The sequence below is a fragment of the Neltuma alba genome, unplaced genomic scaffold (assembly GCF_004799145.2).
Source record: "Neltuma alba isolate B1F8T4 unplaced genomic scaffold, ASM479914v2 tig00013699_pilon, whole genome shotgun sequence".
NCBI lineage: Eukaryota > Viridiplantae > Streptophyta > Magnoliopsida > Fabales > Fabaceae > Neltuma > Neltuma alba.
In genome coordinates this window covers 75,928-90,821 of record NW_021637862.1, presented here as the reverse complement: position 1 = coordinate 90,821, position 14,894 = coordinate 75,928, and the positions used below count along the sequence as shown (strand labels likewise).

At 37.7% G+C, this 14,894-nt stretch overlaps 2 protein-coding genes across 2 annotated transcripts; one reads left to right on the top strand and one right to left on the bottom strand.

The window, feature by feature from the left end:
* The first annotated feature begins 4,830 nt into the window (after window positions 1-4,830).
* LOC114738869 (subtilisin-like protease SBT1.8) lies at window positions 4,831-8,315 on the top strand. Its single transcript, XM_028926934.1, has 2 exons — window positions 4,831-6,499; window positions 7,307-8,315. The coding sequence occupies exons 1-2, from the start codon at window positions 4,873-4,875 to the stop codon at window positions 7,975-7,977; spliced, it is 2,298 nt and encodes a 765-aa protein (XP_028782767.1). The 5' UTR covers window positions 4,831-4,872; the 3' UTR covers window positions 7,978-8,315.
* An 800-nt stretch (window positions 8,316-9,115) lies between these two features.
* Window positions 9,116-11,721, bottom strand: LOC114738857 (guanine nucleotide-binding protein subunit gamma 3-like). The gene is made up of 6 exons (XM_028926924.1): window positions 11,527-11,721; window positions 11,216-11,371; window positions 10,507-10,559; window positions 10,283-10,327; window positions 10,157-10,204; window positions 9,116-9,752 (listed from the first exon to the last, which is right to left on the bottom strand). Exons 2-6 carry the CDS (start codon window positions 11,360-11,362, stop codon window positions 9,347-9,349), a joined length of 699 nt encoding a protein of 232 aa, XP_028782757.1. The 5' UTR covers window positions 11,363-11,371; window positions 11,527-11,721; the 3' UTR covers window positions 9,116-9,346.
* Window positions 11,722-14,894: the final 3,173 nt, after the last annotated feature.

Below are 14,894 nucleotides of genomic sequence, written 5' to 3'. Positions count from 1 at the left end.
CACGAGGGAACTGGATATATTTGTGAGATCGAAGTAAAGGTGGAAACAGCGCAGGCCAGGTCTGTTTTGAAGTCTATTGGCCTGAGTCTGGCCTGTGATCTGTTATAGGCTTATTTTTCAGCTTGAGTCTGGTCTGTATAAAGACCTGGCTTGGCCTGAAGCCTGTTAAAAGGCCTATATTTTTAAAAAATTTAAATTATTATTATTATTTTTTAAAAAAAGCTAAGATTAAAAAAACATACATAATAATTAAATTTTTAGTCTTGTCTTTTATTTAAATTTTAGTATCATAAGTACTATTTTAAATCTTAATTATAATTTATAAGAATATTATTGAAAACTAATTGTAATTATATGTTAAAATTTGGAATAAGACTACATTTAAGTACACACAAAAAATTAAAATTAAGACAAATAAATAAAAAGGAAAAAATACTAATTTTATAATGAATAAAGAGGGTATCATACTTCAATTAATATAATACGCAATTTAGTTAATTTATCATTCTTGGAACAAAATTTTTCTTTCCTATTTTCTTTATATTTTTAAGATTTAAAAATCACATTATTTATTGATATTATTATTTTAAATTATATTTTTATCTTCACTTGTCATCTAAACTTCAAAATCTAAGAAAAGATTAAGCTATTAACTATATATTAAAATTAAAAAATAAATTAAAAGAGCACATTAATAATAATACCATTAATTAATTTTTTCATATATTATAATTATAAATTCCTAACAGGCCTAACAGGCTTTTTAAAGGCCTAAGCCTAGCCTGTTTAACTAAACAAGCCTTCAAACAGGCTTGAGCCTGGCTTTTTTAAGAAACAGGTCAGGTCAGGCCAAATGCAGGCTAGGTCATAGGCCCCTGACAGGCTGCTTGGCCTGTTTCACCCCTAGATCAAAGAAAGTATTTCTGGCTTTTTTTTTTGGTGGAAATATCTAAGCTGATGATAAAAAATGGAATGGGAGGGAGCAGACGCGGGAGATATTTGCGGTTATGATTTGATTTGAAAGGGGTAAAAATTCAAAGAGGGGTGACCAACTTTGAAGTTGGAAGCATACGAGGGTGATGTGGACGGGGGGTCCAGTTTGAAATGAACACGTGACATGCACAATCATCGGCCCCCTGCCACTTTGTTAATCTTGCCCCTTAATTTGCGTAACCAACTATTCCCGCCTCCTATCACGGCTAATTCGTAAAACTCGACTGCATATGCCTGTTTGGCATCACTTATTTTGACTTATAAGTAGCTTATAAGCTCTATAAACTCGATTGACATAATTGGGTCTGTTTGGATGAGCTCTTTTGCAATCGGGCTTTTGTCTGAAAAGTTACAATAAATTATAAGCTAAAATTAACAGCTTATGACTTACAGCTTATGGCTTATAGCTTTTGAAATATAGAGAGAGAGAAAGTTAAGAAATTTATTATCTCTTTTGGTTCTTATTATAAGCCTCAAATAACTAATTTGTAGATAATAAATCAGTTAAAATTAGTTGAAAATAATGAATAAGTTAGAAGTATATTTTTATTTTTAAATATGCTCCTAAAAATATACTTTTATTTTTTCATGTTTCACTTTATATTTAAAATACTTTTTATGACTTATTCATATTAAATTATTTTAATTTTATTGTCTTATGTGAAATTATTTTTTAATCATGTTTCATTATTTATTAAAACTCATATCTATTTTGGTCATTTTACAACCAAACTTACTTTTACTCAATCATAATCCAAACAACCTTTTACCAATCTCACTTTTGCAATCTAGCTTTTCTGAACTCTAATCCAAACACAATTCAGCTTATCCAATTTAGCTTTTATCTAATTTCACTTCTCTATAAAGCTACTTTTTTAATAAGCTACTTTTTAATCGCTGATCCAAACGGACCTAGTGGACCTGGCCTCAGTAATTCAAACAGCTTTTTCCCGCTCTTTTCACGCATGCACCCGGTAGACTGAATATGTAGAATAGTATAATAATATAGCTTGAAGGCTTGTTCGACGCCACCGTGAAGTGGTACTAACTAATCTATCAACCTCAAAATTCTGTTTCTGGCCTTTTAATGATGTTTGTGGCCTTTTAATGATGTTTGACGTGGTTTGGTAATTGACCTTTTTGTGTAAAAATCCTTTTAAAAAATTAGCAGATTTTTCTAATTTTTGGCCCTTTTTTTTAAATTTGAATATGTGGAGACTAACTTTTCAATATTCTACATCACTTAAACCAGTTTGGAAAAATAGCAAATAAAAACCCTTCAATACGTGTAATTGTGATTTGGGATCCTCAATTTGAAAAATAGCACATAAAATCTCGATCCCACATTGCAAATATGAAATCTTGATAAAATATCTGAAATGCCCCTCAGTCAAATGACAAGTTAACTATAAGAAATAACAAGTTTATTTTAGTGAATAACAATTTCAGTAGATCAAATTACAACTTGGCTGAAAGTATATCACATAACAAGTTGACTATAGGAAATGACCAGTTCACTTTAGTAAATGACAACTTCAGTAGACCAAATCACAATTTAATTGAGAAGTATTTCAGATATTTCATTAAGATTTCATATTTGTAGTATGGGATCGAGTCTTCATTTGCAATTTTTGTTCAATTAATTTCTTTTTATAAAAGTTTGTCTAAACATAAATTATATTACCTCCTGTCTTTAATGTGAAAGTTAGTTTGATTTTTAATTTGATCCTAAATAGAAGACACTCATTTATTTTATCTCTCATATTTATCTATTTTTTTCCTAAGGTAATCCTTGTAGTAATTGCATATGTTAAAAGTTTCATCAAATAGTAATTCTAGCTAATATATTTTATTAACAAGGATATTTTAGGGGAGACAGCATATCTTTATTATAAATAATTAATTTAAATAATTTTTTTAATTTATTTAAATTAATCAATCAGCTCTTGTATTTAAAATTAGAGGTAGTACAACATTAATTAATTGAATCCTATCCTACCTTTAGTTCATAAAAGTTAGTCCGAATAAAAATCATTTTTATCAACATGAATTTAAATAAGCTCTAAGCAATTGACAATGCATTAATTAATCGAATAAACCCAATAATTTCATGGCACCCGGTGGCTAATCTTACCACCTTTTCCTCCTCTTGGACCGCATGCTTCTCTTTCACAGTATTTGTTCTAACCCTTCTACGAGGAAGAGGATTCACACACTCCCAACTCTTATAATATTCATGGATTTGATCACTCAACCTCGCCAAGTCCTAAGGGTTACCATGTTGCCATATAAGAGTTAATTGATTAATTTTAATCAATTAAAAAAATTATTTAAAATTAATTATTTATAATAAATACGTATTGTCTTCTTTAAAATATCTTTAATAATTATATATATTAGTTAGAATTTTTAATATACATAATTATTACAAAGACTATTCTAAAAAAAGATAAACATGATAAATAAAATGGATTGAGATTTATATTTAAAATCAAATTAAATGTTAAACTAATTTTTATATTAAAAATAGATGGATATCTTAAATGAGTGTGACCCTTCTCAGCATATAGAGTTAAACGCCTGTGAATACGAGAGTCCAGAGTTGGAATGCTGGCTGGCCTACAGATGGGAGTAGGTTGAAGCAAGTTGGACGCTTTTGCAAATTGACAAAAATGACAGTTCGAGGCCGTCATCAACCCTTTTAACTCATATTACCAATTCCAGTGGGGCCTCCTTTGCTGGAATGACTGTGGGAATGCCGTATGAATTACTTGAAACGCGTATCAATAATTCACTAACCCTCTATTTACGAAAGTGAACAGAATAAAGAAAGGAGGGAGAAGAGCACTAAAACCAAGGCAAAGGGGAAGTGCCCATACAGGAGAGATTATGTCATCAAAGCGAAGCACAACAGTGCAGTGAAGCAGCAGGTGAGAACTCAGAACAGCCATTTACCCCTGCCACCAACACACAACATCACAAGACTCCCTATATATATGTGTGTGCGCGCGCGCGCGTGTATACGTATATGTATCGAAGAAAAAGACCCAGATGAAATTATGAATAAGGAAATGCAGATCCCATATCCATAACATGATGATGCTTATTAGACTCCTGGGACCCACTTCCCCCTCCACGCGTTTCCAGCTGTGCCCCCTGTCCTCACTCTCTTCACATGCATCCTCTTGTGCACAGACGCCTTCCCAAACTAATCCCCCCACCCCACTCTCCACTTCCATTGCTTATTAATCACTCATTATTTAGTTATCTAATCACCTTCCTATGCTCATGTGAGTGCAGATTGTCAGATTCTATTCCCTCCCTCCCTCCCTATTCATCGGCATCGCCCTTTCCTTTATAGTGTTTCAAGTAATTATACAGATATATAATCCTTTGTGAAACAACTCAATATCGTCAGCAGTTCTCACCATAAAAATGACGGATGTGTTCATTTTGAGATGCGTGTTCAATATTCAAGAAAAGAGAAGATGTCAATGTAATAGATAATAAAGAAGATGAATTGGACCCAAGTCCAACTTAAAAGCCATTTAGCATCGCCATTGTTTAGAGAAAGCAAACAAGAGGGCCCAATAAAAGACGGCAATTTTCAATCAGATGGTGAGGGACAGATTATAAGCACGAGTGACGGCACCGACGACGATGACCCAGAATGTGGTCTGGATGGTATTTATGTAATTAAAGATGGAATAAGGCCCCATTTAATAATTGTTGTTCAGCATAGACACGACAAGAGTATCCCCTCAAAATTTTCCTTCTGGATCCCATCCTCCTTCCCTCATTATTTATTTAAACCACTATATACTCCACTCTGCCCTCTCCAACTTCCCCTGTCTCCCTTCCTTCTCTCCAGTCCCAGCCATGGCTTCCGTGGCCTCCTCCTCCTTCCTCTTCCTCCTTCTCTTGCTTGGTCTCTCCTCAATTATGGCCAAGAAGACTTACATTGTTCACATGAAACACCATGACAAGCCTTCCGTCTACCCTACTGCCCGTGACTGGTACTCTGCCAATCTCCAGTCTCTTTCCTCTTCCTCTGATTCCGATTCTCTGCTTTATTCTTACACTTCTGCTTACAATGGCTTCGCTGCTTCCCTCGACGCTTCTCAAGTCGACGCTCTCCGTAGATCCGATTCCGTTCTCGGGGTATACGAAGACACCGTCTACACACTTCACACCACTCGGACCCCGGAGTTCCTGGGTCTCGAAACCCAGTCCGGGACGTCGCAAGGCCATAACACTCTGGCACTTGAACAAGCTTCCCACGATGTCATCATCGGCATTCTCGACACTGGTGTATGGCCCGAATCTAAGAGCTTCGACGATACGGGAATGCCCGAGATCCCATCGCGGTGGCGCGGAGAGTGTGAGTCCGGTCCTGATTTCAACCAATCGCTCTGCAACAAGAAGCTCATTGGGGCTCGTAGCTTCTCCAGAGGCTTCCACATGGCTTCCGGTGGCAGTTACATGCGGAAAGAACAAGAAGCAGTGTCGCCCCGTGACCGAGACGGACATGGTACTCACACCGCAAGTACAGCCGCGGGGTCCCCCGTCCCTAATGCCAGCCTACTCGGTTATGCCCGTGGAACTGCCCGTGGGATGGCCCCACAAGCGCGTGTCGCTGCGTACAAGGTTTGCTGGAGTACTGGGTGCTTTGCGTCCGACATACTCGCGGGCATGGATCGGGCCATCCAGGATGGAGTGGATGTTCTCTCACTCTCCCTCGGCGGCGGTTCCGCCCCTTATTACCGCGACACTATCGCCATCGGAGCCTTCGCAGCCATGGAGAGAGGCATCTTCGTCTCGTGCTCGGCAGGGAATAGCGGACCCAGCAAGGCTTCGGTGGCGAATGTGGCTCCATGGATCATGACCGTCGGTGCCGGAACTCTGGACCGAGATTTCCCGGCTTACGTTTCTCTGGGGAGCAATAAACGCTTCAATGGCGTTTCACTCTACAGTGGAAAAGGAATGGGTGACCGACCCGTGAGCTTGGTTTACAACAGAGGGTCGAATAGCTCGACCAGCATGTGCATGCCCGGTTCTCTCGACCCCTCTGTGGTTCGTGGGAAAGTGGTGATTTGTGACAGGGGGATCAATGCGCGCGTGGAGAAGGGAGAGGTGGTGCGTGACGCCGGAGGCGTTGGTATGATCCTGGCAAACACTGCGGCGAGCGGCGAGGAACTGGTGGCGGACAGTCACCTGCTACCGGCACTGGAGGTGGGGAGAAAGGTGGGTGATGAGATCAGGGAGTATGTACGGACGGATCCAAACCCAACGGCTATTTTGAGCTTCGGTGGGACCGTGTTGAATGTGACGCCGTCGCCTGTGGTGGCAGCGTTCAGTTCCCGAGGGCCCAATCTAGTGACCCCCCAGATATTGAAGCCCGATGTGATTGGGCCTGGTGTTAACATCTTAGCGGGTTGGTCCGAAGCTATTGGGCCCTCTGGATTGTCTCAGGACAGTCGTAAAACCAACTTCAACATCATGTCAGGTATCTCTCCCAGTCCACTCTTTACTCTTGCAATTTTGTTACGCCAAAATCTGTTTTCGGGGTCATGTACATTTGGAACACGCATATCTTCCAGGTCAAAAAATTAAAAAAAATAAAAATTAACACGCATATCGTAGTTATAGTTCTATGCGAGTCAGGTCAACACAATACTAGTTAGTCCTATAAATAATGGGGTTTTACTGACATTGAGGTTTTTGTTGCTCCGTACATGCATCCAAATGGATCATCGTCTCGTTCCTGGTCATGCTGATCATACTTTTGTCTACCCATAGATTCTTTTTCCTGAGCAAATCAGTTTATATTTTTGCTTTAAGGGTGTTTGGATGAAACTAAATCATAGTTTTAAAAGTGTTTTTAGTTTATAAAATAAATATGTGAAGAGTTTGTTTCGTTTTATAGAAAAGTGCTTCTGAGGGTTACCAAACACCCTTTTAGTCAGAAAAAAGTTGGAATTTTGTAATTCTCATTTTCAATTTTCAATTTTCAGCGACTCAATGGAGCGCATCCCCACAATAAAAATCATAGATCACTTTTGAAAAATAGTGTATAATTTCCATTTTAATTTTAATATTCTTCATGAAATAGTTTTAATTTTTATTATCACGATCACAAACCTAACCTCTTGACTTTTTCAATTTCTCCAATTTTCATGTAAAACGAAAAAATAAAACTGGGCAATGACTTCGTAGAAATTTGAAGTTTAGGATTTTCGTGAAGGAGATGATCTTATCGATTTTTTAGAGTAAATCTTCGCTTCTGAATTTTGGGTGCTTGGGTAATTTACAGGGACGTCCATGTCTTGCCCACACATCAGTGGATTGGCCGGATTGCTGAAAGCCGCTCATCCAGATTGGAGCCCGAGTGCAATCAAATCGGCGCTAATGACCACCGCCCATACGCGTGACAACACCAATTCCCCTCTCAGAGATGCCGCCGACGGAGGCTTCTCCACCCCAATGGCTCACGGCGCCGGCCACGTCAACCCTCAGAAAGCCATCTCTCCCGGACTGGTCTATGACGCCTCCGCCTCCGACTACATTGCATTCTTGTGTTCCCTACGGTACAGCCCCCAACAAATCCAACTCATCGCCAAGCGCCCCAACGTCACCTGTTCCAGGAAATTTTCCGACCCCGGTCAGCTCAATTACCCATCTTTCTCCGTTGTGTTTGGGAGCAAGAGGGCGGTTCGCTACACACGCACTTTGACCAACGTTGGAGAAGCCGGCTCTGTGTATGATGTGGCCGCGACCGGACCGTCCTCGTTAGTTGGAATGACGGTGAAACCCACGAAGTTGGTGTTTAAGAAGGTAGGGGAAAGGCAAAGGTACACGGTGACTTTTGTATCAAAGAAGGGTGCTGATAGTTCGATTAGGTCCGAGTTTGGAAGCATTGTGTGGAGCAACGACAAGTACCAAGTTGCGAGCCCTGTTGCTTTTGCTTGGACAGAGTTAGATTAGTGAGTTATGTTTGTGGCTCTTAGATTACCACCATGTCGAGCCTAACAGAGGTTTCCCTTACCAGAAAACACGCATAAAACGGAGCTTCCAGAAGATATAAGCAGGACAAGTGGGGATGGTGTGGATTTTAAAAAAAAAACAAAAACAAAAAAGGTTGATTTGGAAAGGATGAAACAGAAAAAGAGGCTGCTTTTCTGTGTGGTGTGTCTCAGTTAAACGAATGTAACAAATAGAGGTGACTCTTACAATATGTAACTTGGCGGGATGCAGCTTGATGCCGTGTAGCAGATATCCTTCTCAAGGATTTAATTAATTAAATCTCTCCCTGTTTCAGATTCCGTCAAGTTCTCTTTCTTATTCCCTATGAAGAAGGGGGGCTAAACTCCTTTTACTCCTTCTGTTAAGGTCTTGATTTCTGAGTTAAAAGAAAGTTCAAGTCCAAATATTAGTTTAAGGGGGAGTAAAAATCTTATGATCTAAGGTTGCTCCAAGTCTTGAATTCTTCATTAACATGGGACTTAACAGACAAGCATATTCAGTCTGCTCGCAACGGTGATTGAAAGGGCATAGTCTGGTTTTTCGAATCTGTCAAACTTATCTAAATTAGATCTTCACAATTTCACATGTTATAATTTCCCGTAAGACGATGATTATTGATTATTGATGCTTGTACTCAATGAAACAATTGAAAAGACCGGTCCTGGGTGCCGTGCTCTGTTTCTGCAGAAAAAAAGAAGCCGTGGTGGTGGTCACTCATTTTGTTGCCATTTGATCATTTCGAATCTCTGAATTTTCCATAGGCCCACTCGTTGACAACTCTCAAAATAAAAAATGTTCAAGGAAAAGGAAAACACTTTTTAACTTTCCCTTTGTCCTTAGTGAGCCGGGCAGAGTTAGCAGGATGGATCTGTGTTATAAAATTGCCTCATTTTTTTTTTTTACCGTTGTAATCCCTCGCTTGACTTGTGAATTGCAATGGCCGAGAGGTCGAAGAATAAAGGGTCTAAGCTGAGCAATTAAATTTGCCCAATTAATTTAATTTTGTCCCGTGTCTAACTCGGAATCAGGGAAACAGTAAATAAATCTCCATATTTCCGACGTTTATAAATGTTGAAGCAGTTTTCAATATAGAAGCATTTACCCTTTCTAACATAGCTAAGGTCCAGAAAAATATACAACGAGGACTTCAACATGTACAGGATGAGATAGTTTTATACATAAGCATGCCTAACATATCATTTCTAGGTACAAACTCACATCAAATAATGTTAAACGCTGCAAAATTATCATTCTTGCTATTATTATTTTCAAAACACTCCAATATCTTGATTTCTTTTTTTTTTTTCCCCTTGGTTTGGCGCGTCACTGTTCAACACACTGTCATTCTTGGGCATGTGCATGTACAGTAACAGTTCTTCCAACAGGACCTTGACATGAAGCAACAACATGGGTTTACCACAGGACAGCTAGGACAAGAGCATGAGCAAGAACATTTGCAAGTGCAGCAAGAGGGACTGGAAGGACAGTCAAATTTGCAACAGCGTGGGATGATACAACAATTTTGGCAGCGACAGCTGTGTTTACAGCAATTTGATTTGGGACAAGAGAAGCATCGCCACTTTGGTAAGACGCAAATGCTACATGATGATGGAAGACAACAAGTGCAGTCGCATAATTTGCAGCATTTACAACATCTTTGTGGTAATTTTAGACGAAGATTGCACCCATCACAGCAGTAACAGCAGATCCAATACAGATTCAAACTGGGCATCCGGCTGCGAGAAAAGTTATGTTAGAAATAGAAATTGTTGAATCACTTACGAATCTTCATTCACCAGATTGTCGTTCAAAATTTAATCACATTGTTCTAAGAAAGCCTCAATGAACAGAAAAGAAAAGTTATCTTAGAACAGTGTGATTAAGTTCTACATCCTTTCAAAGAGCAAGTTAAAGTTTTGCATCAGATTTTCTTTTTTTCTTGGGGGTATCATTCTAAATAATCTTTTTGCTTTTGGTAAGCATTCTGTTCTATCTCGTGTAAGCCTGTATGGTACTTCCTTCACATTCATCAAAACTCCTTTTGTTGAAACAAGACGCCGTCCAGGCTTTGGAGTCATAATTCAGAACACACACAACCATTAGCATTAAGATATCAAGTTACAGGGCAAGGAAAGGGTACCAGAGCCACTTCCAGAAGCGGCGATATAACCGGTGTTTCTTCTTGTTTCTGCGTTAACAAGAAAAGGGGGTGAGAATCGTGATCTCTTTTGAACTGCAAGAGACAAATAACTCAGACAATTCTTACGTAGGTAACAGGGGATCCGCGTTTGCCACCACAAAGTCGATTAGCCTGTAATTTTGTCACGTTTCATTCATCAACGGATATATGTTAGCCGTAATTGTAGCATATGTCTAGCTTAGGCTACTCAAAACATGTAAAATTGCTCAGAGGAAACATTTGAGCAATTTTTCTGGCTTCATAGTTTCATACTTTGAAAAGCATACAAGTGACTCCAAAAGTAAACATACTCTTTGCAGTACGTTGAAGCAGGTTGAAGGCCTTCGGTGAATTTTAATTCGTCCTGCTAGAAGCAAAACTGAAATGAATTTGATTTGAGCTAAAAAGAAAACAGGAAATAAAGTTCTTACTAAATTGACTCTTGTCAGTTCACGAAATGCATCCTGGAAAGTTTGACACTGAAATTGTTCATCCACATAATATTTTAAGCTTTTTAAACATCATCAAGGCTTGTTTATGGTCAACCCATCGCTAAGCCCATTTATCAACCATTCAACATTGGGCATCGCATTGTCAAGGGGGGGAAAAATAAAGCATGGCATTCTAACAAACTCAGCAATTAGAAGCTTAAAGCCTCCCCTGTCCTAAACACAGGACAGGGAGGTTCTTAATAGGTGGCTCAAAAATCATGCAAGTGAAAACAATGTTTCTATGCCTACTAAATGGTTGGTGCTGGCTACGAAATAGAGGAAGCGTCAGCAGCTAGAAGATCCCCGCAAGAGGTTATCAGTTGCTCGTGTATAATTTTATATCACGAGCCTAGGGGCTGCCCATTCTTTTGAGTATCCTAAACATTCTTTAATTGACAATAGGTATCGATATTTGAGACTCTGTTTAAAGTTGTCAAGACGTCACAGATTGCCCAATGAGGTGTGGTGAAAGCACTCTTAACAAGTTCTCTTTTTCATGAGAGACACAAGTGTGGAAGTTCAGACTCACCTGGAGAACACTTATCTCTTTCTCGAGCATTTGAACCCTAGCGATTTCACGGCGCTTCCCGTGCAAATCTGGGTACTTGGGCGGCGACTTCGGGGACGGCGGCGGTAGCGACGGACCCAAAGAAGACCGGCCAGCTGCAGTAGCCATTACTCGCCCCTGTGAGCAGATGAGAAGAGAAAGAATGGGAAGGAGAAGAAAGTAGGAATGGGAACACTCCCTACTGATACAGATGCAAGACAGTGGAGTACAAGGAACAGTAATAGTGAGTGGCAAAGGGAAGAAGCAGTAAAATCAAGTTAGGTGCGATATACCCATATGAAAAGACCAGCAGAGAGACAATAATTAAGAGCCAGAAGCAGAAAAAACAAGTAACGGAGCGAAGGAAAGGAAGGTGAAAAGGGTGAAAATGAGGGAAGAAGGGAAGGTGTTATTATTGGAGTGAGAGTGAGAGAGAATCTGAAACCTGTGAGGATGGAGAGAGTGCATGACAATAATGGCGAAGGGCATTAAATTAGAAATGGTAAAGACGGCTGAGAAAAAGCCTGCAACTGCAAGCTTGAATAGAAACACATATTCAGCAAAGTTGGGACACTGCTGAAATGAAGGAAGAAAGGATGGTGAAGCATAAGAGTTTGTGTTTTGTAGTGAGATTGAGGGGGGAGCAAAAGAAAGGAGAGCAGGAAAGTGCGAAAAGCACGATGGAGGACTCAGACCGCACGTGACGGCTTCTGAGGGAAAGAGAAAGTCTTGTGTTTTGGGCGCCATATCATATAGTATCAGTTTGAGCCCTGATTTTGAGGAAACACTATGTACAGCGCCCCCACTGCCTCCCCATTTTCTGCATAAACATCTTGGTTTGACGATGCTGTCCCCATCTTCCATTTGTATGAGATCGTTTCAGTGCATTAACTCTGCACTTTTATTGGTCCAGAACTTTGAAGAAGAAAATAATTCTGACCGTTTGTTCCATTCAACGCTCCAGATTGTGCCACGCACTCTTTGTTCCAAGTTAAAAATACCGTTTCCATCTGTCCATTCTTTTGCTGCAAGTGCATGGAGGGCAAGCAATCCAGTCCAATAGCATTATTACCAAAAAAAAAAGAAAAACTATTTATAATTTATATGGAGCAGGACTTATTTTGAACTTCATTTGAGGAGCAGAGCCCACGTTTAAAAATAAAATGATTGTTTGGTATGTTATTACTACTACTACTAGTATCTCAAGTCCTTAATTATAAGAGCTAATTAAAAATTATATCTAATCTTAAATATAATGCTTTAATTCATTTTGTTTCTCGCTTTTTTAATCAAAATGTTCTCATTAATTATAAGGAGTTCTCACAACAGGTAGTTCTAATAGTAGGAGCAGAGCCCACTATTAAAAATGAAATGATTGTTTGGAATACTATTATTATTATTATTATTATCACAAATCTTTAATATAGGAGTTAGTTAATAATTAAATTATTTTAAAATATAAAATCCTAATTTTTTTAAAACCAAAATAGTAAGGAATTCTTATAAAGAGTAATTCTAATGTACATGATTAAAAATAATATTTTAGGGATATCAATACATATTTGTAATAAATAACTAACTCAATTAATTTTTTAAATATCTTTAAATTAATTATATATACCAGAGTTACTATTATTGAAGCCTTAAAACCGGCCATTCAATCTTGACAACTCGCTGTGCATCAAATTATCCTCAAACCCAACTGTCTAATCGGTCTTGCAGGTGACACATCTTTATTAAACAGGGTTTTCAAATAATATTATGTGATGGATTAATCTCACCAGCTTTCACGATCCAATTTCCGTCGGTATTCTCTGGGGTTTGGACTCCGGAGTCTTCACATTTTTATTTCTGGTGGGCTAGTAGGCAAAACCCTGCAATTTGATGCTACTTATGTTCAAAACCTGCCCGTCAAAAACATTTTTGTCACGCCTCACCAAACCATGAAAAAATGTATCATTTATCGCTGTATAATATTTATGTCAAGTTTTTTATATTTATTATATTAAATTCTTCAATCACACATAATCACCTATCATATTTTTACAATATTAGCATTTAAAAACATTTAATTCTAAATTCATGTAAGACCAAAAAAAAAAAGAGACACGTGATCATATCTCATGTGTGATTGGATGACTTGACATATTGAATACTAGAAATGACATAAGTTTTTTCCTTCCTAAAATAATTACGTGTCAATAAATTATATTTATGGCATTATTATTTCAATATTTATTGGCTTGATTGTTTTTCCCATGTCTTCAACATGTGGCGGAGAGTTGAGCCTTGTTTATAAAATTAAATTTAACAGCATAAATTACCGGTCTTTTTATAATTTTTTTTCCAAAAATTATAACTTCTATATGTTATTCACACACGCACAAAAGTAACTATAATTAAATTTTGAGCCTGTATTTTACATAGCTTACTAAAATATAAGATGTTTTACTGTTCATAATGCATGACTCAGTTGGTTTTTTACAATTTTATTTTATAAATTGACGTAATAATTTCACCCGGAGAAATTAGTCACCATAACTATACTAGATCTTAACTGAAATTAATCACCAAAACAATCTTAAGTTCTTAACTAACATCAAATAAAACTAGTAGTTTTCAGTTTGACTCGATGACGTAAATTATGAATAGTTCGGCATATTAATTAGTTATAACGTGTTTGAATTAACCTGGGAAGTTGTATAGCGATCATGGAGGCAGGCCAGGCATTCCGGATCCTATCTTATAAAAACAAGGCCGAAAGAAGAATCTACTACTAGCATCCGCAAACCAGTTCTTTCCGTTTATGGAATCATCTTGTCCAATAATTAAGTGAAACTCAAATAATGCGATAAAATCTTAGGAAATTTTGGCTCTTTTTCACTCTCATAATATATTTTCTTGTATATCAGAAAGTACTTTACGACTTTATGCTATACTTGCTTTGGTACTTTGTAAATTATAATTATTAGGAAACTTATTTTGTTTTCCTATCAAGAAAAAATGCGATAAATGATACGTAAAAAAGCAACTTTAACCTTTAATTTTTACTTTACGTGATGGTTTATTTTGGTTTCTTAAATTAATAAAGTATTTTTTTTATCCTCTAACTCTAAGCAGTTAATAAAAAATGTTGACAAAATATTTCTAACGGGTGATGTATTAATTTTGATGTTAAAAAATAATAATGATTGGCATATTATTTGAGGGTGATAGTGTTCGAATTGAATGATTGAAAATATATTTTGTAAAAGAAAGAGATAAAGCTAAAACCCAAAAGCCATACGATAAACTAAAACTAAGCAAAATTAGTTTTTACTTGCATTAATATTGAGTTGATCAAATGTTTTGAATTATTGCATGCGCCTAAGAATCAAGTCACCAGGCCCACGTTATTCCATCCTTTATATGGTCGCCACGTGTCTTGGATGTTCGCCAAACTTCAAGATCATCATAAACACGCTTTTAAAAACGAGAACGTAACTCCCAACTTATGACGCTATTTTCAAACTTCAAGTATAAGGATTGGCACACACTGTATAATTTGAAGCTGTATATAGGCACACAGAAATTCAATACGAATAACTTTTGTTGGGCAAGCTCGAAGCTTATTCATTTTTATAATTAGTATTCCTCCGGTCCTAAATAAAACCCTTATACT

Excerpts from the sequence above, each read along its gene's own strand:
- LOC114738857 (XM_028926924.1), bottom strand. The coding sequence starts at position 11,362 with ATGGCTACTGCAGCTGGCCGGTCTTCTTTGGGTCCGTCGCTACCGCCG. Across the intron at positions 10,560-11,215 it reads AAGAGATAAGTGTTCTCCAG|GACGAATTAAAATTCACCGA; the intron begins GTGAGTCTGAAC and ends TGCTTCTAGCAG. Across the intron at positions 9,753-10,156 it reads CGCTTCTGGAAGTGGCTCTG|CCGGATGCCCAGTTTGAATC; the intron begins GTACCCTTTCCT and ends CTTTTCTCGCAG.
- LOC114738869 (XM_028926934.1), top strand. The coding sequence starts at position 4,873 with ATGGCTTCCGTGGCCTCCTCCTCCTTCCTCTTCCTCCTTCTCTTGCTT. Across the intron at positions 6,500-7,306 it reads CAACTTCAACATCATGTCAG|GGACGTCCATGTCTTGCCCA; the intron begins GTATCTCTCCCA and ends GGTAATTTACAG.